The sequence below is a fragment of the Mesoplodon bidens genome (genome assembly GCF_964165515.1).
Source record: "Mesoplodon bidens genome assembly, chromosome: 15".
Classification (NCBI taxonomy): Eukaryota; Metazoa; Chordata; class Mammalia; order Artiodactyla; family Ziphiidae; genus Mesoplodon; species Mesoplodon bidens.
Genome location: NC_138171.1, coordinates 67,932,048 through 67,955,671, shown reverse-complemented (window position 1 = coordinate 67,955,671; position 23,624 = coordinate 67,932,048). Strand labels below are relative to the sequence as shown.

The 23,624-nt window shown below is 43.8% G+C and overlaps 1 protein-coding gene across 2 annotated transcripts in view; it reads right to left on the bottom strand.

The window, feature by feature from the left end:
• The window catches only part of KAT14 (lysine acetyltransferase 14), a 42,710-nt gene that overhangs the window by 10,865 nt on the left and 8,221 nt on the right, over positions 1-23,624 (bottom strand). Inside the window, exons 3-6 of one of the 2 annotated variants that reach the window (XM_081255552.1) lie at positions 21,817-21,938; positions 6,945-7,126; positions 4,929-5,348; positions 4,249-4,814 (exon numbers count right to left, since the gene is read on the bottom strand). In XM_081255552.1, the coding sequence (XP_081111678.1) occupies positions 4,249-4,814; positions 4,929-5,348; positions 6,945-7,126; positions 21,817-21,938 (1,290 nt within the window). The remainder of the gene's footprint in view (positions 1-4,248; positions 4,815-4,928; positions 5,349-6,944; positions 7,127-21,816; positions 21,939-23,624) is intronic. The other variant, XM_081255553.1, reaches the window with a different exon arrangement.

Below are 23,624 nucleotides of genomic sequence, written 5' to 3'. Positions count from 1 at the left end.
CAAATGCATTTACGGCTGCTCCCCTATGTAACTGCATTAAAGTGATAGTAAAATTCCAGGTTAAGATGGGGGATTAAACACAAACATCCAATTTTATTTCCTCCCAAAACCCAACTACAAGAAACAGACTTAAAAAAAAAAAAAAAAAGACAAGCAGGCAAGAACAAAAAGATCAGGAGAAGAAACCAAAGTAACTGGGAAGCAGATGGACACAAAGTAGCAGATTTAAAGCCAAAATCCCAAGCTGGCTTTCAGTGAAGTGAGAACCAGCCCAACCTGTACTGCAGAATCCTCCTAAATTAACCCAGGTGGCAGCACCAGGTTCCTCTGGAACTGGGAAAAACTAAGGAGCAGGTAAAAGCTGTGGGCGGAACAGGAAGGCCCCAAACCTCCAACCCCCCTCCCACCCGCGGGGTGGCTGCCCTCCCCACAGGAGTCTGGGGCCCAGCTCTACAGAAGGCCTAACCAGGCTCTGGACGGGCAGCTCACGTGGCACTGAGGGGTGAGGCCTGCACCAGCTGAAGGCCGAGTCCCCCTCTCTTGGTGGCCACAAGGGTCCCGAGACTGAAGAGTCTTCTACAGGGACTCTGACTGGCCTAAGGGTCTAAAGGAAGTGACACTGGGGGTCCTCGGCAGAGGACTCACTGGCCTAGAATTCCCTGTTCAACCTAGCTTTTCCGAAGACTCTGAAAGCACTGCTCCACTGCCGGCTTCCTTCCGGCATTGCTGTTAAGCTGGCACTCAGCTTTACCCAGCGCTAGCTGGGGATTCTGGCTCTAAGTTCAAGGCCTTTCAGACACACAAGGTCTCAAAGTTTACTTCCTGGGCAGCTTTCCTCTGGAAGCTACTAAAGAAGGGAGTAAACCTATGAAAAGGTAAAGATGGGGAGCAGGAGACAAGGGGTTCAATTCAGCAGAGGGGAAGATGGGGCTCCGGCGAGGGGAGATGCCAGGACCACGATGGCGGCCAGTACAGAGCGACAAGTGTGACTCAAGGGGCAGACATCCTGAGGCTACCGCCACTAAGCCTCTGCCCCACTGGACCGTCTTGTAAACCCGAGGAGGCTTGTCCGTGCTCAGCTTGGTTCACAACGCCATGTGAGGCTCCCCTGCTCCCTCCACGGGCTCTCTGGGTCAGCGGAGGACACTTACCCCACAGATAACTGCCCTGACCTCTGATAAGCTGGAGGGAAGCACGGCAGCCCTGACGCAGGACAGGGACCCACCCCCCACCACCCCGACCAGATTTCCACACATTCCCTGGTACACACTGCAGCCTGCTGATGCTCAAACTCCCAGGACTCCTGAACGACCTTAGCCACCGACTTCCCCAGGAAGGGGTCACATCACGGCAGCTGAAGCCAGAACACAACTGGACGAGTTTGCTGGGGCTGCCGTATCAACACTGCACAAACAGGGGGCCTTAAACAACAGAAATGTATGTATTCCTTCTCCATGGTTCTGGAGGCCAGAAGCCAGCCATCAAGGTGCCAGCAGGGCCGTGGTCTCTCAGAAGCTCTGGGTAGCAATCTATTCCATGTCCTTCTCTTGGCTTCTGGTGTGGCTGGCGAGGCTTGCTGCCCCTTAGCTCTGCAGACACATCACTCTAAAAGCTGTAAAAGCTGCCTCAGTCATCACATGGCATGTCTCCTGTGTGTCTCTCCTCTTGTAAGGACAGAAGTCACACTGGGTTAAGGGCCCAACCTACTCCAGTGTGACCTCAGCTTAACTACTTATACCTGCAAAGGCCCTATCTCCACATGAGGTCACATTCATTGGCACCAGGGGTCAGGACTTCAATATACACTTTTGGGGACACAAGTCAATCTACATCAGTGACCCAAAAAGCCCGTCAAGCTTATCTTCTCCTGGAAGCCTTCATCTAATAGCAGCAATTTCCTTACACAGCTCCATCTGTGCTTCCTACTTAGTTTTCAAAACAAACAAACAAACAAAAAACAACTAAAAGTACACCGTTTAGGGATAAAGATGTTAAAAAGACAGAGGAATGATTAGCACTGAAACTCAGAAAGTGGCTCCCTCTGGGGGGAGCAAGCAGTGCCCAGAAGGCTCTTTAAGGTGTTTTTTTTTTGTTTTTTTTGTTTTTTTTGCGGTACACGGGCCTCTCACTCTTGTGGCCTCTCCCGTTGCGGAGCACAGGCTCCAGACGCACAGGCTCAGCGGCCATGGCTCACGGGCTCAGCCGCTCCACAGCATGTGGGATCTTCCCGGACCGGGGCACGAACCCGTGTCCCCTGCATCGGCAGGCGGACTCTCAACCACTGCGCCACCAGGGAAGCCCTTTAAGGTGTTTTTAATGCCCTGTGTCTTAACCCAGGAGCTAGATTCATAGTCAAATAACTTATTAACCTCTAAATTATATCCATAGGTTCTATATATTCTTCTATGGGTACAATGCATTTCATACTTTTAAAAATTAAGTGTAGGGATTAAAAAGACAAACCTATGAGAACAAAGGAGAGGTGAGCAGATGACAGCAACGAAAGCATATGAGTAACTGGCAAGTGACTAAGACCAGCAGAGCCAAAACCTGAGGCAGTGGTGAGGACAGGCCAGAGACAGTGCCTCAGGACAACGCAGCAATGGGGGCATCAGGTCCTGCTGAAGTTGAGGGTGAGCAGGGTGGCTATGGACTGAGCGTCTCTTTAGTTAAGAGGTTAAAGCTCCAATGACACCTCTGCCGTTCACATCCAGAAATGACTCCTCCCTCCAGGGGCAGGCTAGACTCTGGCGGCTCCAAAGAGATTCTGAGGCAGCCAAGGGTGGAAGCTCTGTCCTGAAAACAGGGAAATTCAGGTGAAGTTTAACAACTGTGTGGTCAGCTCCTGGTCCTCCCTATGAGGCTTCTAGGATGTAGGCAGGCAGGTTACTACTTCCCAGGAAAGGAAAGCTGGGAAATAGGGAAATAAAGAAAATTAAGGGGATCCAGCTACAGCAAGGGTCTTTGGCAAACTACAGACCCCACAGGCCAAATCCAGCCTGCTTTTGTAAATACATGTTACTGGCATACAGCGACACCCCTTCATCATGTATCATGTACGCTGCTCCCACACAGCACAGCAGGGCTGGCCTGCAAAGCCACAGCTACTTACTATCTGACCCTTTACAGAAAAGGCTTGCAAATCTCTGGTCTAGAGCGTCCAATATCCAAACAAGAGGGGTGCTCTAAAGAGACAAACCAGAGAAAATAGAAGCTAGGAAATTCCAGAACTCAAGAAGGAGCGTTTCAGGGACTTCCCTGGTGGTCCAGTGGCTAAGACTCTGCACTCTCTATGCAGGGGGCCTGGGTTCAATCCCTGGTCAGGGAACTAGATCAAGGATACCATAACTAAAGATTCTGCATGTCGCAAAGAAGATCCCGCGTGCCACAAATAAGACCCAATGCAGCCAAAAAAATAAATACATATTAAAAAAAAAAAAAAAAAAAAAGGAGCGTTTCAAATGGCAAGGCCCACAGAGCAAAGGCCCAGCCCCAGGGAAGAAAAGCCCCACATGTGGTATCATCACTGGGTAACATCAGAACACTGGCAACAAAGACCGGACCCCACTAGTGTCCAAAGCAGCAGATAGGAAAATGTGCAAAGAGTCCAAACAGGCAATTCACAAACAACTAGGAAACAGGAAAAATGTTTAACTTCACCTGTCATCAAAGAAATGTAAATAAAAAACAAGGTTTCATTTTACAGCCACCAGATTAGCAAAACCAGTTAAAGGATGGTTAGTAGCAAACTCCAGCAAAGATACAGGAGAGAAGCCGTCCTGCCGTGGGAAGGCGGATTCCAGCACTTCTGGGTGGAATCAACTGTTCCCGGGAGCGCTCACACACAGGCATCCTCCGGCCACGCTGCCCCACACTGACCCCAGCTGCTCTTTCTGCAGGGTGTCACCTAACTACACAGATGTCCACACGCCTTCACTCCTGCTCAGCTCAGTGTCCAGTATGCTGTATGTCCTCAACAAACCTGTCCATCAAAGCCATGACCCAAATCATGTACAGCCACCCTCAGGGACTAAGAGATACAAAGAGAACATCTAGGTTCCTTCTGGAACCTCCAAAAGGAAAACAAAAATCCAAAATCAGATGTATGAAAGGAGTTCATATTGGACAAATAAAAAAAAATACAGCCCAGCCATTCTTGTACCTCTCTCCCTTGCTGTTTTCTTCCACATGCCCACGTGCTCCTTGGAGCTGCGGCCCCAGGAGTTGGAGAGCGAGGACAACACTTACCTGGTACCGGTCAAGGATTCTGAAGTCCTGACAGGTCGTCCTGTACATGGCTTGTCCAGCTGGAAGCCTGGAAACTCCTTCTTTGGCCCCATAAATCCCGTCCACTAACAGAAGCGCGGCATTCACAACCTGATCCAGGTCAAAGAGGGGCAGCCCCCGGTCCCTCTTCGCCTGCCGGACAATCAGCTTCCGCTTCAGTCGCCGGGCCTCCGGGGTCATGGCCACGGCCCCAGGACAGGCCTCCAGCCGCTTGAGGAGCAGCTTCTCCTCGTAGATGCTCACGGGGGTGAACCTGGGCCCTTTGGGCTTCCGGTCCTTCTCCAGCACGGGCTTCCTCTTCTCTCGAGCCCTTGTTTGCAAGGACGTGTTGGAGTCTGTGTCCTCGCTGTCGATGTCCATCCTGTCGGGCTTCTCCTCCTCACTCTCCACCTCCTGCTTGATCTGCTCAGGGGCTCTGACCTTCTTCCTGCCTCCAACCCCTGGCCCCGAGGCGGCAGAGCCGGGAGGGGGTGGGATGTACTCCATCCCGGGGTCGATGACGCCGTCGCCTTCCATCTCATCGTCATCTGCGCAGAGCAGAAAGCAGGAGGGGAATGCGGACCCGCCGCCCACAGGGACAGCACACACACTGCCATCAGGGCCACACACAACCCAAGAGACCCGAGGACGGGCCGTCTTACCGTGAAACAAGGCTTGTGGCGGCATCACGTCTGGAATCAGATCGGCTTCTGAGAGCAGGCTGGGCGTGGCTGAGTGAGAGGCAGGGGTCCCAGGGGCAGAGAAATCCAGAGACGGGGAAGGAGATGGGCTTGTCAGCGGGGTGCGGTCGGAGGAGCTCAGGGACGAGAAGTCGATCACTTCTCCTTTTTCCAGAATCACATCCGGCCTGCGTCCTCGGCTGATGAACTTCACAGGCGTCGAGGAGGTGCTGCGGTCAAGAAAGCCAGCCGCCTCTTTCTGGGCTCTCCGGATGTCCTTCGCTTCCTGAGTGCGAGACCTTTTCTCTTTCAATTCCATGGCAGATTCCACAGGATTCCGACTCACCCGCTTTCTAAGTCCCTCGACAGTAATGATGGGATCTAAAGTTGGTTTCGAGGCTGCTGGAAAAGAATAAATATCTAAATTTTTTAATAGCTATTCAACGTTAGCTTCTTCTTCTACCTTATTGTGACTCTACTTCCATGTTTGAAAGAGAAAAATGTTAAGTGAATGCCCTAAACCAAGATTTAGATTTCTCTTAACCAGGAAAAAGGAATTATAATGCAAATGTAAACACTTCTGCAGCGTCTTTCTCCTACTGGAATTGGTAACCGTTAAAAGTTTGATAATGCTCAGAGAGTGTAGGGGGAAAATGGATAGTTCATGCCTTTTTGATAGGGCATAATTTTATTACAACTTTTTGGAGGGTAATTTGGCAATATGATTAAAATTCTGAATAAATATGCCCTTTGATACGGCAACCTATTTCCAGGAACTCATCACAAAAAATTGGCAAATGTGTGTAATTATAGTATTGTTGAAATACCAAAAATGGACAGAAATAACCAAAATGTCCATCAACAGGGTAAAGGTTTAATAAATTATCACATAGCCATTCAATGGAATGCAATGAAATAAAAGAAAATAGGGTAGATCTACATGTACTATTATGGGAAGATGTCCAATGTATACTGGTAAGTGGGGAAAAAATGGAGAACAAGTAATATAGTATGAATCAGTTTATGGGGTTATTTTTAGTAAAAAAAAATGCTTCAATATGCAGAGAGGACTTCTGAAAGCTTCACAAGAGACAGCAGTGGCTCTGCTGGAGTGAAGCTGCAGGCAGGGTGGGCATGTGGGGAACGTTCAGACTTTACACCTTCAATACTATGAGATTTGTTCCCAATTATATTTTTAAAAATTTAAAAGGTCATTAAAAACTTTTCAGATAAAAAAAATCAGATCAATGTGTGATATAAGGAGCTACTGTTAATTTTTTATAAGTGTGAAAATGGCATTATGATTAGGCTACCAAAGAGAGCCCTTATGGATAAGAGATAAATCATGAAATATTTAAGAAGGAAGTGCTGATGCCTGGAAGTTGCTTCTAAATAATCCGAGGGTGGGGATGTGTGGAGGGTTGGGAGAAAGGACCCAGGGGCCAAGATAAAATGAGATTGGGACGTCCCAAGTGATCCAGTGGTTAAGAATCCACCTTCCAATGCAGGGGACGAGGGTTTGATCCCTGGTTGGGGAACTAAGATCCCACATGCCGAGGGGGAACTAAGACCCGCAACTAAGACCCAACACAGCCAAATAAATAAATAAATATTTAAAACAAACGAACAAACAAACCAAAAAACCCCCCAAGATTGCCAGTGTTAACTGCTGAAGTGAAGACAAAGGTACCATGGGATTCACTATATTACTTCACTATATTACTTCACATTTGTATATTTAAAATTCTGCATACTAAAAAGATTAAAACCATAAACAAACAGATTGAAAATAGAGAACCTTTCAGATACTACAGGAAATTTATTAAACTGGTAACTTGATTAGGCAGTTATAAAACATTTTTTGTATAATATTTATTTACGGCATAAGCAACTGTGTTAGAATAAAAACGTGGGGCAGAGCGGCTCCGGGGAGGCAAGGGCTCCGTGCCTAGTAAAAGCGGATTGTCTACACTGGCACCTCTCAGCTCACGACAGTACCTTTCACTTTCAGAGTGGAGATGGACAGCTTCTCTCCCTCGGGTTTCAGGGTAGGGGGCCTGTTGTGGACGAGCTTCCACCATCCCGGTTCTCCAAATTCCTGAGCTCCCGAGCGGAAGTACATGGGGCTCCCCACGCTAAGGCAGCCCGCCACCGTGCTCCACCAGGTGGAGGTCTTTTTCCTGGAGAGTCCAAGCATTTAAAAATTACTGGCTTTTCAACTCTACCCTTACATAGACAGTGCAGTCTCTGCCTCCAAGTCTGTGACAGGCTATGGAACTTCCCGTCTTTGAAGGAACAGAACACACTGGATAAGGGAGAGGCTCGGGGTTCTGCGTGGCTTCAAATCCCAGCTCCACCACCTTCTAGCTGCCTCAGTTTCTTCATCTTTAAAATTAGGATAATAGAACGTGCAAGACTGCTGTGGCGATTAAATGAAGTTAATTCAAACAAAGCTCATAAAACACGTCTTATCCATGATTATGGAGTTCTACAGGCTAATTTTATTTAACTTGACCTGCTTTTATGTATGAGTTAAACACAACTCTCAGGAAAGAAAGCAGGAGAGTCATTAGCCCTGGTAAACAGTTCATTTTACCCGTGGAGAAGGATGCATCCCTCAGTCTGCTACTTGCCTTCGCATAGTAGAGTAGGAATAAAACTATATGGTATGTCCCACAAACACAGAGTTGAACCTTGGGGGAATTACCAACTCTGACCAACCCCCCCCAAAATACAGCAAGCGCTTCAAAATAACTACACAACAATGTATACAACAAAAATTTTAAATGATATGTAAAATGTCCACTATTTCAGGTTCCTGTTAAAAGTGCTTTTTTAAGGAAACTGTTCTATTTCCACCTTGAAAACATAAATCAATGACCAGAAATCCTAAAGAACAGTTTTTCATAGGAAAGTCAGCCTAACAGATGAAAAATACTGCTGGAGAGGCAAGAGAAAAAAGTATCCTTAGGAACAGAGATGTACTAGAAAAATACAGACAAACCAAAAGAACCCCACAAAAAACAAAAAAACTTTATAAAGGCATGAGCACATATCTGAGACAGGAGAATGACCCCCGCATTCTGGGTCAGAGGAGAACGAGGTCTCACCTCGTTCTGACCTTTCCAGGCCCCCCTCCTGTTGCCCAGCGGTCTGACCAGAACGAACCCATTCGTTTATTTTTTTCCTTTGAATGGGCCATACTTTCCTTGTTCCTTGTATTCCTTGTGTTTTGTTGGACAGTGGACATTTGAATCTAATGAGGTGTTAACTCTGGACACCAGACTCTCCTCCTTCCCTGGGGTTTACTGGTTTCTGACAGGTGCAGGCTGTCTCTGTGCCAAAGATCAGCTGGAGCAGAAACTCAAGGTCCTCTCAGCTCATGTCTAAGCCTGTGCCTCCCCCTGGACATGCAGGGTGGCTAACTCCCCTGTATATGTGGTTGCTTTTGAATGTCTTAGTCTTCAACGTCTGGCTCCAAAAAGGGGACAAAGAGGAAAGTGAAAGTGGGGAGGTAGGTGCCAGCCCTGTAAGTCCCTTTAAAGTCACCTCAGCCAGACGGGGAGGGGCTTGCAACAATGGAGGACGTGCAACAACAAAGGCCGCCCACGCCTTTATCAGCACCTCTGTGATCAGAAGCAACGGTCAGTGATCAGCACAGATATGATATTTGGAGGACAGCGAGCGTCCTTTGTGTCCACCCCGGATCCCATACTGTGTGCAAGCTGCTCCAGGAATATGTGCATGGCTGTCTGCCACGGTTAAAACTGACCAACACTGATTGTAATTTATGGTCCAAGGCTTCCTCTGGAAGTTGCAAGCCTTCAGCTGACTCCAGAGTTCCAATAAAGTTACACTGGATTCTGCCAATGCAACTGCTACCGAGGTGGGCAGACAGATTTCTGGTGCTTCCTACTCTGCCATCTTCCCAGAGCCCTCATCATACAGGCATAGCTCATGTTACTGCACTTCACAGATACTGTGTTTTTTAAAAACTGAAGGTCTGTGGTAACCCTGAATCAAGCAAGTCTATCGGTGCCATTTTTCCAAAAATATCTGCTCACTTCATGTCTCTGTGTCATATTTTAGATCTTGTAGTATTTCAAAGTTTTTCATTATTATTGTATTTGTGATGGTGATCTGTGATCTGTGACTTCTGATGTTACTCCTACAACTTGCTGAAGTTCAGACGATGGTTAGCATCTTTTAGCAATAAAGTCTTTTTTTTAAATTTATTTATTATTTTTGGCTGCGTAGGGTCTTTGTTGCTGTGTGTGGGCTTTCTCTAGTTGCGGCGAGTGGGGTCTACTATTTGTTGCGGTGCACAGGCTTCTCATTGCGGTGGCTTCTCTTGTTGCAGAGCACAGGCTCTAGGCGTGCAGGCTTCAGTAGTTGCGGCTTGCGAGCTCTAGAGCACAGGCTCAGTAGTTGTGGTGCACGGGCTTAGTTGCTCCGCGGCACGTGGGATCTTCCCAGACCAGGGCTCGAACCTGTGTCCCCTGCATTGGCAGGCGGATTCTTAACCACTGAGCCACCAGGGAAGCCCAAGTATTTTTGAATTAAGGTGTGTACACTGTTTTTTTAAAAATAATGCTATGCATACTTAACAGACTACAGCATAATGTGAACATAACTTTTATATGCAGTGGGAAATCAAAAATTCATGTGACTCACGTTATTGTGATATTTGCTTTACAACAGCAGTCTAGAACTGAACCTGCAACATCTCTGAGATATGCCTGTATAATATTTTTAATTTTAAATACTATGAATGTGTTTTATCATATTTCATCAAACATAAGATCCACTGACTTTAAGACACACCATTTTGTGTACAAGAAGGAAAACTAGCTATCAAGTAAGCTATGACACACCATCACTTCTAAGATGTATCCAGCTGTCAGAGATGTCAAAGTGGGAAAAACTGTTTATTTTAAAATAAATGAAATATGGTAATAGAAAAAATATTCAAACTATTCTTCACTAATCAAAATTATAACTTTGGGAACAATTCAAGGCCAGGACTGTAAAACCACATTAAATGACCACATATAAAATTAAACTGTAGTAATTAAGCTTTTGTGTACTTTTTAACTTGCTTCTACAGTAGGTACATAAAGTTATTTAGGTTAGCCCTTAATAAACCTTTATACATTTAAACCTTAATAAAATATTAAGGACATATAAGATCTGAAAGAAAATGTATTCAAATTTAAAACTTCATTATACAGTATACTATTCTCTCAGATCCTATTGGCAAATGAGAAATGGTTAACATTGTTAAGAATTTTAAAGTATGCTCCATGGATAGCAGACTGTGAAGCTTTAGCAGTTATGAGAAGTGTTTAATTGCGGAGGCAGTGAGTCTGCGTTTTCATACATGGACACATCTGAGTACTGGAGACCATCTCAGGTGAGTGGTTTCGGGGCTTTTCCAATCATTGATGCTTAAAGCAGAGTTCCCAAAGGGAATGAGGCAGGAAACTGAGTGCCAAGGAGTCACAGAGTAATTTTTAATTCTCTTTCACTCCTCTGGTTAGATCAAGGAGAAAGTAAGTTGCTTTAAATTCTCACTAACACACATAGTCTCCCTTTTTGATCAAGAAAGAGGCCTCACAAAGAACTCATACAGTTCAACATCAAAAAAATGAACAATCCGATTAAAACATGGGCAGAAGATCTGAAAAGACATTTTCCCAAATAAGACATACAGATGGCCAACAGGTACATGAAAAGATACTCAGCATCACTAATCATCAGGGACATGCAAATCAAAACCACAATGAGCTCCCACCTCACACCTGTGAGAATGGCTGTGATTAAAAAAAGACAACAAATAACAAATACTGGTGAGGATGTAGAGAAAAGGGAACCCTTGTGCACTACTGGTGGGAATGTAAATTGGTGCAGCCAACGCAAAACAGTATGGAGGGTCCTCAGAAAATTAAAAATAGAACTACCATATGATCTAGCAATTCCACTCCTGGGTACTTCCCCAAAGAAAACAAAACACTAATTTGAACAGATATACACACCCCTATGTTCACTGCAGCATTATTTACAATAGCCAAGACACGGAAGCAACCCAAGTGCCCATCAATAGATAAAAGGATAAAGAAGATGTGACGGGGAGACCTTCAAGGTGGTGGAGGAGTAAGACGTGGAGATCACCTTCCTCCCCACAAATACATCAAAAAAAAATCTACACGTGGAACAACTCCTACAGAACACCAACTGAATGCTGGCAGAAGACCTCAGACTTCCCAAAAGCCAAGAAAATCCCCACATACCTGGGTAGGGCAAAAGAAAAAAGAAAAAACAAGAGACGAAAGAATAGGGACAGGACCTTCGCCTCTGGGAGGGAGCTGTGAAGGAGGAAAAGTTTCCACGTACTAGGAAGCCCCTTCGCAGGCAGAGACTGCGGGTGGTGGAGGGGGGAAGCTTCGGAGCCACAGAGGAGAGCACAGCAGAGAGATTCCCACACAGAGCATCGGTGCCAACCAGCACTCACCAGCCTGAGACGCCTGTCTGCTCACCCATCGGGGCGGGTGGGAGCTGGGAGTTGAGGCTTGGGCTTTGGAGGTCAGACCCCAGGGAGAGGACTGAGGTTAGCTGCGTGAAGACAACCTGAAGGGGACCAGTGCGCCACAGCTAGCCAGGAGGGAGACCGGGAAAAAGTCTGGACCTGCCGGGGAGGCAAGAGATCATAATTTCAGAGTGCACAAGGAGAAGGGCTTCTTGCTCTGTGTGCCCACAGACGGCAGAGCACCGCCTAAGCGAGCTCCAGAGATGGGTGTGAGCCACAGCTATCACCTCGCACCCCAGAGACAGGCATGGACCACTACCGCTGCCGCCACTGCCACCAAGAATCCTGTGTGCAAGTGCAGGTCACTACCCACACCTCCCTGGGAGCCTGTGCAGCACGCCACTGCCAGGGTCCTGTGATCCAGGGCCAACTTCCCGGGGAGAGCACACGGCATGCCTCAGGCTGTTGTAATATGCTGGTCTCTGCTGCCACAGGCACGAATTATGACTACTGTACCCCTCCCTCCCCCTGGCTTGAGTGAGCAAGAGAGCCCTAATCAGCCGCTACTTTAACACCCTCCTGTCTGGGCAGGGAACAGAGAGGCCTGAAGGCAGCTTACACACAGAGGTGGGACCAAAACCAAAGCTGAACCCCAGGAGCTGTGCGAACAAAGAAGAGAAAGGGAAATTTCTCCATGCAGCCTCAGGAGCAGTGGAGTAAATCCCCTCAATCGGCTTGATAAACCCTGCATCTGTGGAATACATGAAGAGACAACAAATGTTCCCAAAACTGAGGCAGTGGACTTTGGGAGCTACTGCAGACCTGGGGTTTGCTTTCTGCATTTGATTTGTTTTTGGTGTTATGTTTATCTTAGTTTAGTTTTTAGTGCTTGTTTTCATTGGTGGGTTTGTTTATTGGTTTGGTTGCTATCTTCCTTTCTTTGGTCTCTCTTTGTGAGTGTGTGTGTGTGTATGTTTCTTTGTGTGATTTTGTCTGTTTAGTTATTTTTTATTTTTTGGCTGTGTTGGGTCTTTGTTGCTGTGTGCAGGCTTTCTCTAGTTGTGGCGAGCAGGGGCTACTCTTCATTGCAGTACATGGTGGCTTCTCTTGTTGCAGAGCACAGGCTCTAGGGCCATGGGCTTCAGTAGCTGTTGGGCGTGAGCTCAGTAGTTGTGGCTTGCGGGCTCTAGAGCGCAGGCTCAGTACTTGTGGCACACAGGCTTAGTTGCTCTGCGGCACGTGGGATCTTCCCAGACCAGGGATTGAACCCACGTCCCCTGTACTGGCAGGCAGATTCTTAACCACTGCACCACCAGGGAAGTCCCTTGTCTGTTTAGTTTTGCTTTTATCATTTGTCTTGGGGCTGTCTTTTTTTTTCCATTTTTTTCTTTTTATGAGTGTGTGTGTATATTCCTTTGTGTGATTTTGTCTGTTTAATTTTGCTTTCACCATTTGTTTTGGGGTTCTGTTTTCTATTTTTTTCTTTTTTCCTTTTCATCTGTGCTGTGAAGCTGGCAGGGTCTTGGTGCTCCGGCCGGGTGTCGGGCCTGAGCCTGCAAGGTGGGAGAGCCGAGTCCAGGACACTGGACCACCAGAGACCTCCTGGCCCCATGTAATACTAATTGGAGAGAGCTCTCCCAGAGATCTCTGTTTCAACACTAAGACTCAGCTCCAGTGCTGGATGCCCCATACTAAACAACTAGCAAGACAGGAACACAACCCCACCTATTAGCAGAGAGGCTGCCTAAAGTCATACTAAGTTCATAGACACCCCAAAACACACCACCGGATGCGGCCCTGCCCATAGAGGAACAAGGTCCAGCCCCACCCACCAGAACACAGGCACCAGTCCCGCCCCACCAGGAAGCATACCCAAGTCACTGAACCAACCTCACCCACTGGGGGCAAACGCCAGAAATAAGACAAACTACGAACCTGCAGCCTGCAAAAAGGAGACCCCAAACACAGTAAGTTAAACAAAATGAGAAAACACAGAAATATGCAGCAGATGAGGGAGCAAGGTAAAAACCCACCAGATCAAACAAATGAAGAGGAAATAGGCAGTCTACCCGAAAAAGAATTCAGAGTAATGATAGTAAAGATGATCCAAAATCTCAGAAATCGAATGGAGAAAATTAAAGAAACGTTTAACAAGGATCTAGAAGAACTAAAGAGCAAACAAACAATGATGAACAGCACAATAAATGAAATTAAAAATACTCTAGAAGGAATCAATAGCAGAAAAACTGAAGAAGAATGGAGAATACTGGAAATAACTGCCACAGAGCAGAAAAAAGAATGAAAAGAATTGAGAACAGTCTCAGAGACCTCTAAGAAAACATTAAATGCACCAACATTCGAATTATAGGGGTCCCAGAAGAAGAGAAAAAGAAAGAGTCTGAGAAGACATCTGAAGAGATTATAGTCGAAAACTTCCCTAACGTGGCAAAGGAAATAGTCACTCAAGTCCAAGAAGCACAGAGTCCCATATAGGATAAGTCCAAGGAGAAACACGCCAAAAGACATATTAATCAAACAATCAAAAATTAAAAACAAAGAAAAAATATTAAAAGCAGCAAGGGAAAAGCAACAAATAACATACAAGGGAATCCCCATAAGGTTAACAGCTGAACTTTCGGCAGAAACTCTGCAAGCCAGAAGGGAGTGGCAGGACATATTTGAAGTGATGAAAAGGAAAAACCTACAACCAAGATTACTCTACCCAGCAAGGATCTCATTCAGATTCCACGGACAAATTAAAACCTTTAAGACAAGCAAAAGTTAAGAGAATTCAGCACCACCAAACCAGCTTTACAACAAAAGCTAAAGGAACTTCTCTAGGCAGGAAACACAAGAGAAGGAAAAGACCTACAAAAACAAACCCAAAACAATTAAGAAAATGGTAATAGGAACATACATATTGATAATTACCTTAAATGTAAATGGATTAAATGCTCCCACCAAAAGACATAGACTGGCTGAATGGATACAAAAACAAGACCCGTATAGATGCTGCCTACAAGAAACCCACTTCAGACCTAGGGACACGTACAGACTGAAAATGGGGGATAGAAAAAGATATTCCATGCAAATGGAAATCAAAACATAGCTGGAGTAGCAATACTCACATCAGAGAAAATAGACTTTAAAATAAAGACAAGAGACAATGAAGGACACTACATAATGATCAAGGGATCAATCCAAGAAGAAGATAAAACAATTGTAAATATTTATGCACCCAACATAGGAGCACCTCAATATATAAGGCAAATGCTAACAGCCATAAAAAGGGAAATCGACAGTAACACAATAGTAGGGGCCTTTAACACCCCACTTTCACCAATGGACAGACCATCCAAAATGAAAATAAATAAGGAAACACAAGCTTTAAATGACACATCAGACCAGGTGGTTTTAATTGTTATTTATAGGACATTCCACCCAAAACAACAGAATACACTTTCTTATCAAGTGCACATGAAACGTTCTCCAGGATAGATCATATCTTGGGTCATGAATCAAGCTTCGGTAAATTTAAGAAAATTGAAATTGTATCAAGTACCTTTTCCAACCACAACATTATGAGACTAGATATCAATTATAGGGGAAAAACACTGTAAAAAATACAAACACATGGAGGCTGAACAATACACTACTAAATAACCAAGAATCACTGAAGAAATCAAAGAGGAAGTTTAAAAATACCTAGAAACAAATGACAATGAAAACACGATGACCCAAACCCTATGGGATGCAGCAAAAGCAGTTCTAAGAGGGAAGTTTACAGTAATACAATCCTACCTGAAGAAACAAGAAAACTCTCAAATAAACAACCTCACCTTACTCCTAAAGCAATCAGAGAAAGAACAAAAAAACCCCACAGTTAGCAGAAGGAAAAAAATCATAAAGATCAGATCAGAAATAAATGAAAAAGAAATGAAGGAAACAATAGCAAAGATCAATAAAACTAAAAGCTGGTTCTTTGAGAAAATAAACAAAATATTGATAAACCTTTAGCCAGACTCATCAAGAAAAAAAGGGAGAAGACACAAATCAACAGAATTAGAATGAAAAAGGAGAAGTAACAACTGACATTGCAGAAACACAGAGGATCATGAGAGACTACCACAAGCAACTATATGCCAATAAAATAGACAACCTGGAAGAAATGGACAAATTCTTAGAAAACGACAACCTTCCAAGACTGAACCAGGAAGAAACAGAAAATATGAACAGACCAATCACAAGGACTGAAATTGAAACTGGGATTAAAAATCTTCCAACAAACAAAAGTCCAGGACCAGATGGCTTCACAGGCGAATTCTATCAAACATTTAGAGAAGAGCTAACACCTATCCCTCTCAAACTCCTCCAAAATATAGCAGAGGGAGGAACACTCCCAAACTCATTCTATGAGGCCACCATCACCCTGATACCAAAACCATACAAAGATGTCACAAAAAAAAAAAACTACAGGCCAATATCACTGATGAACATAGATGCAAAGCTCCTCAACAAAATTCTAGCAAACAGAATCCAACAGCACGTTAAAAGGATCATACAGCATGATCAAGTGGGGTTTATCCCAGGAATGCAAGGATTCTTCAACATACACAAATCAATCAATGTGATACACCACATTAACAAACTGAAGGAGAAAAACCATATGATCATCTCAATAGATGCAGAAAAAGCTTTCGACAAAATTCAACACCCATTTATCATAAAAACTCTCCAGACAGTGGGCACAGAGGGAACCTATCTCAACATAATAAAGGCCATATATGACAGACCCACAGCCAACATCGTTCTCAATGGTGAAAAACTGAAACCATTTCCTCTGAGATCAGGAACAAGACAAGGATGTCCATTCTCACCACTATTATTCAACATAGTTTTGGAAGTTTTAGCCACGGCAATCAGAGAAGAAAAAGAAATAAAAGGAATACAAATTGGAAAAGAAGTAAAACTGTCACTGTTTGCAGATGACATGATACTATACATAGAGAATCCTAAAGATGCTACCAGAAAACTACTAGAGCTAATCAATGAATTTGGTAAAGTAGCAGGATACAAAATTAATGCACAGAAATCTCTCACATTCCTATACACTAACAATGAAAAATTTGAGAGAGAAATTAAGGAAACACTCCCACTTATCATTGCAACAAAAAGAATAAAATACCTAGGAATAAACCTACCTAAGGAGAAAGGCCTATATGCAGAAAACTGTAAGACACTGATAAAAGAAATAAAAGACAATACAAACAGATGGAGAGATATACCATGTTCTTGGATTGGAAGAATCAACGTTGTGAAAATGACTATACTGCCCAAAGCAATCTACAGGTTCAATGCAATCCCTATCAAACTACCAATGGTATTTTTCACAGAACTAGAACAAAAAAATTTTACAATCTGTATGGAAACACAAAAGACCCCAAATGGCCAAAGCAATCTCAAGAAAGAAAAACGGAGCGGGAAGAATCAGCCTCCCTGACTTCAGACTATACTACAAAGCTACAGTAATCTAGACAGTATGGTACTGGCACAAAAACAGAAATATAGATCAATGGAACAGGATAGAAAGCCCAGAGATAAACCCACACACATATGGTCACCTTATCTTTGATAAAGGAGGCAAGAATATACAGTGGAGAAAGAACAGCCTCTTCAGTAAGTGGTGCTGGGAAAACTGGACAGCTACATGTAAAAGAATGAAATTAGAACACTCCCTAACACCATACACAAAAATAAGCTCAAAATGGATTAAAGACCAAAATGTATGGCCAGAGAGTAAAAAAACTCTTAGAAGGGGACTTCCCTGGTAGCACAGTTGTTAAGAATCCACCTGCTAATGCAGGAGACACGGGTTCGAGCCCTGGTCAGGCAAGATCCCACATGCCACGGAGCAACTAAGCCCGTGTGCCACAACTACTGAGCCTGCGCTCTAGAGCCTGCGGGCCACGACTACTGAGCTCACATGCCACACCCTAGAGCCCATGCTCAACAAGAGAAGCCACTGAAATGAGAAGACTGTGCAGCGCAACGAAGCGTAGCCCCCTCTCGCTGCAACTAGAGAAAGCCCACATGCAGTAACAAAGACCCAACACAGCCAAAAATAAATTAATTAGTTAATTAAAAAAAAAAACCTCTTAGGGCTTCCCTGGTGGTGCAGTGGTTGAGAGTCCGCCTGCCAATGCAGGGGACACGAGTTTGTGCCCCGGTCCGGGAAGATCCCACGTGCCACGGAGTGGCTGGGCCCGTCAGCCATGGCCGCTGAGCCTGCGCGTCCGGAGCCTGTGCTCCGCAACGGGAGAGGCCACAACAGTGAAAGGCCTGTGTACTACAAAAAAAAAAAAAAAGAAAGAAAAGAAAAGCAAAAAAAAAAACCTGTTAGAGGAAAACACAGGAAGAACACTCCTTGACATAAATCACAGCAAGATCCTTTTTGACCCATCTCCTAGAGAAACAGAAATAAAAACAAACAAATGGGACCTAATGAAACTTAAAAGCTTTTGCACAGCAAAGGAAACCATAAACAAGATGAAAAGACAACCCCCAGAATGGGAGAAAATATTTGCAAATGAAACAACTGACAAAGGATTAACCTCCAAAATATACAAGCAGCTCATGCAGGTCAATCAAAAAAAAAAAAAAACCCAATCCAAAAATAGGCAGAAGATCTAAACAGACATTTCTCCAAAGAAGATATACAGATTGCCAACAAACACATGAAAGAATGCTCAATATCACTAATCATTAGAGAAATGCAAATCAAAACTACAATGAGGTATCACCTCACACCGGTCAGAATGGCCATCACCAAAAAATCTACAAACAATAAATGCTGGAGATGGTGTGGAGGAAAGGGAACCCTCTTGCACTGTTGGTGGGAATGTAAATTGATACAGCCACTATGGAGAACAGTATGGAGGTTCCTTAAAAAACTCAAAGTAGAACTACCCTATGACCCAGCAATCCCACTACTGGGCATATACCCAGAGAAAACCATAATTCAAAAAGAGTCATGTACCACAATGTTCATTGCAGCACTATTTACAATAGCCAGGTCATGGAAGCAACCTAAGTGTCCATCGACAGATAAATGGATAAAGAAGATGTGGCACATATATACAATGGAATATTACTCAGCCATAAAAAGAAATGAAACTGAGCTATTTGTAGTGAGGTGGATGGACCTAGAGTCTGTCATACAGAGTGAAGTAAGTCAGAAAGAGAGAAACAAATACCGTATGCTAACACATATATATGGAATCTAAAAAAAATGGTTCTGATGAACCCAGAGGCAGGACAGGAATAAAGATGCAAACATAGAGAATGGACTTGAGGACACGGGGAGGGGGAAGGGTAAGCTGGGATGAAGTGAGAGAGTGGCACTGACATATATACACTCTCAAGTGTAAAACAGATCGCTAGTGGGAAGCAGCCTCATAGCACAGGGAGATCAGCTCAGTGCTGTGTGACCACCCAGAGGGGTGGGATAGGGAGGGTGGGAGGGAGACGCAAGAGGGAGGGGATATGGGGATATATGTATACATATAGCTGATTCACTCTGTTATAGAGTTGAAACTAACATAACATTGTAAAGCAATAATACTCCAGTAAAGAAGTGCAGAAAAAAAGATGTGATACACACACACACACACACACACACACACACACACAATTGGATATTATTCAGCTATAAGAAAGAATGAAATCTTGCCATCGTGACAACATGTATGGACCTAGAGGGTATTATGCTAAGGGTATTATGTGAAGTTAAGTCAGAGAAAGACAAATACTGTATGATTTCACTTATATGTGGAAGCTGAAAAACAAAACAAATGAAGAAACATAACAAAACAGCAACAGTCACAGATACAGAGAACAAACAGGTGGTTGCCAGAGGGGAGGAGGGTGGGGAGAGGGGAGAAATAGGTGAGGGAAATTAAGAGGTACAAACTTCCAGTTACAAAATAAATAAGTCACAGGTATGAAATGTATAGTGGGGGGAAAAATAGTCAATAATTATGTAGTATCTTTGTATGGTGATGTATGGTAACTAGACGTACTGTGGTGATCAGTTTGAAACGTATGGAAATACTGAATCACTATGTTGTGTAACTGGAACTAATGTAGTGTTATAGGTCAATTATACTTCAAAAACAAACTCAGAAAAAGACATTAGATTTTCCAGAGGTGGGGGGATAAACTTCCAATTATAAGATAAATAAGTACTAGGGATGTACTGTACCACATGATAAATAAAATTAACACTGCTGAATGTTATACAGGAAAGTTGTTGGGGGTAAATCCTAAGAGGTCTTATCACAGGAAAAAAGATCTTTTTTCTATTTCTTTAATTTTATATCTATATGAGATGATGGATGTTCATTAAACTTTGTGGTCATCATTTCATGATGTATGTAAGTCAAATCATTATGCTGTACACCTTAAACTCATACAGTGCTGTATGTCAATTACATATCAATACACCTGGATGAAAAAAATATATAGATGGAATCGTATGATTAAAAAAAAGGAAAGAGGGTTTCAGACTACCTTTACAGGTCATGGGATCTAGCTACAAGTCAATAGCATTGCTTTATTTTTAGTGCACTTATTTTTACAGTTTCATTCTGTTTATGTAAGTGATATGGGTTTTCCACTTACCAGGGTGGTGTGAAGTTTCTTTTTTTTCAGTGACTTGATTTAAATAAGTAAACGATAATTCAAGTGATACACTAATATGGCCAAAACCCACTAGTTTAATGGTTGAATTACAAGAAGCTGGAGAGTAATTAATGTCTTTCAGTAAAGTATTGAAAAGAAAAAGAGCCTCAGCTGATGCCTCTCAGAACATGCGCTACAAATGAACAAATGAAACTGAGCACCTGCTGCTAAAATAAGCCAACTTCCTTAAAACAGGCAATTTAAATCCAACTTCTTCCAGAAGACAATCCACCAGGCAGAACAGCACTGAAAGATCATGAACACCTTCCAAGATCTAATTTTATCAGTTTTTTTCCCTTCCTTGTCCCTTATAAATGGGGTGTATTCAGTGCCATAAACAGAGCTACATCATTAAACTAAGACAACAGATTTCCTTTCTTTAAGAAAAAGAACCAGTTATGCGGTCAATTCTTTTCTTAGCTCTATTTTTCAGTTCTATTTTTCCCTCACAGCAGCCTGCAGAAGGTCACCCCTCCATGATTCCTCAGCAACTTTGGCAGAGCTGTGACTTCTCAGCACCCGAGAAAACGGGCTGCAGGGAGTTCCAGGTGAGGACAAGCACAAAGTCCCTGCTCTGACCTTTACCGTGTCCACACCAACCCAATTATGTAAGATTTATGAATCTCACACAGGACTTCAGAAGGCAACTAACAATCAGAATTTCAAACAAGGGACTTCCCTGGTGGTCCAGTGGTTAAAACTCCACGCTCCCAATGCAGGGGGCCCAGGTTCAATCCCTGGTCAGGGAACTAGATCCCACATACCACAACTAAGAGCCCGCATGTCTCAACTAAGATCCAGCTAAATAAATAAATAATTTTTTTTTAAAGAAAAAGAATCTCAAACAATCCGCCAATGCAACTGCAAACTTGCTACCCTCTAATAGCAATAAAAATCTTTCTAGATGCACATGGACCCTTAGTTAAAACATCTGGTGTGGATGTCTGTGCCCCGGCACCCCTAAGTCTGATGAACCAAGGAGGGGTCACGGAGGAGAAGCACTCAGCAGCAAATTCAAAGCATCATGATGAAAAGAGTATCCAAGGAATAAACCATATGCGTGTTAATGTGCCCAGACTTGGCCAAGCACTGTGAATACCAAACAGTATACAACGCTTTCTACCTCCCAGAGTTAATAAACACAAATACTAATAATTAACCAAGAGCAACTTAAATGAGTGCAGTCAATAACTGCCATCATTTCTCTTCTTCTGACCTCCTATAAGGCACTGATTTTAAAAGGACATAATATTCCTCTATCCTCAAATTAGTCACCTACCCAACTATTAAACTGCCTTATTTAATCAAAGTCTCTATTTTTTAACATTCTAAGAATCTGTTCAACTGTCTTCCTGCTCAGTAGAAACCAACAGTTTCCTCCGAAAGTAGGATAAGAAGTATGGAAACCTACCCTTGTAATTACGTAAACTTCCACTTCGATTTTTAACTTAAAGTAACAACATTTTCTGGATTAAAAAATTCTCAGTAACTGCCACAAGTAATTACTCTAATTCTCTAAAGGCCTGCATTAGGCTGTCTCAAGTCTCATATACTTTATTCTTTACATCTTCATTCAAGTATAAGATTTTTTAAAAATCACATTACCTATTCCCAAGCAAAAAAGTCCAATGTTTCTCAATGAAAGCGCAGATGTCTTCTTTCCACCGGAAATAGCCCTGACGCCCACTACCTTCCAGGGACAAGTTGTACATCGCCAGCATGACCACCTGAAACAGAAGCAGAACAGGCTGGGAGAAAAGCACAAACAGGAATGGTAAACTTCAGGGGGAAACATGTGTTGTTTTATACTCTGAGTATGAATAGAGGGGGGAAAAGGAAGGATAATATCTTGGAATATTCTCAGGATAGAATTCTACTTCCTTTTTCGCTTTCCATAGATGAGTATCACTGTTCCCCTTAATCACGTGCACTTGTTCCTCCCATGTTACACGTGCAAGGCTGCTGTGTGGCTGAACTGGTGATGAGTAACTACTGCCCTAAGCAGCCCCCATCCCAGTCCCCCTCCACCACTCAAAGGCAGCGCTAAACACCATGTTAAGCAATGCCATCAGGAGGCCCCAGGGCCTGCTCCAGCCGGCATTTCTTACGGACAGTGCTGACCTTTACTAAATATTCCAGGCATCACCCCTGCACATATACTTTCCTAAGCTCTTTAGAGGGCAGAAACAATAGACTCTCTGAATTTCAGAGCTGAAGTTAACGTGAGGTACCATCCACTCTGGGTTTAGCCTTTCTCAGCTGTGGAAACTATTCCTGAGATGAAATCAGAATAGAACAAGGGGCAGGGACCTGAAAGGCCTGGCTGCCTGGCTCATCCTCAGAGAGGAGGACACCCCCAGCTCCACATCTCATCCAACTTCATATTGAACAGATAATGAATTCACAGCCCCAAATGGGGAAGTACTTTGCAGAAATATGAATAACACAGTCTCACTGTAAAAGACTTCACTAAAAGAGAAAAGAGCAAAGAAGGAACTAAAAATCATTTTAAATCCACCATCAAGAAATAATCCGTTTTAACATTTTCAGTGATTATCCTATTAGACATTTCTCTTCGCATCTAAATGCAATTTTGTAATCATAAATGGAGAAGAAACTACACATGCTATTCAAAACCATGTCTTCAACCTAATAAAAATAATGATTAATTTTGGGCCAGCGCAACTGAAAAGGGGACAGAACCTATGAAGAGAATCCTTCCATGACTCTTCTTTCCATGAGGAGCAGCCCAAAGCTGTACAGGGTCTAAGAGACTGCAGTTCACGCTCCCTGACGTCGATGTTCACAGCCCCAAATCCTGATGGCCCAACAGGGAGACCTACAACCACACCCTCAAAGGGGCCTGGTGATGCTGATGCTCCTACCAAGTCTCAATTTCCCCCATCCTTAAACTTGTAAAATTCGCAGACAGTCTGCCAATTAACCCCATGAACAGGCTTTTCTAATCGTTCCACTCATTTTTGCATCGGGTCTGCATCAGCCAACAAACCCCTCCCTTTAAAGTTATTGTTCACAGGGAGTCGTTGTTTAATCGACACAGGATTTCACTGTGGGGAGATGAGCACCTTCTGGAGATGATGGTGGTGATGGTTGCAAAACAATGTGAATATGCTTAATGCCACTGAACTGTATGCTTAAAGACGGTGGAAAGGGGAAGCTTTGTTATGTATATACACATTTTTATAAATTTATTTATTAATTTCTTTTTGGCTGCGTTGTGTCTTTGTTGCTGTGCACAGGCTTCCTCTAGTTGCGGCGAGTGGGGGCTACTCTTCGCTGAGGTGCATGGGCTTCTCATTGCGGTGGCTTCTCTTGCTGCAGAGCACAGGCTGTAGGCGCACGGGCTTCAGTAGTTGTAGCACGTGGGCTCAGTAGTAGTGGCTTGCGGGCTC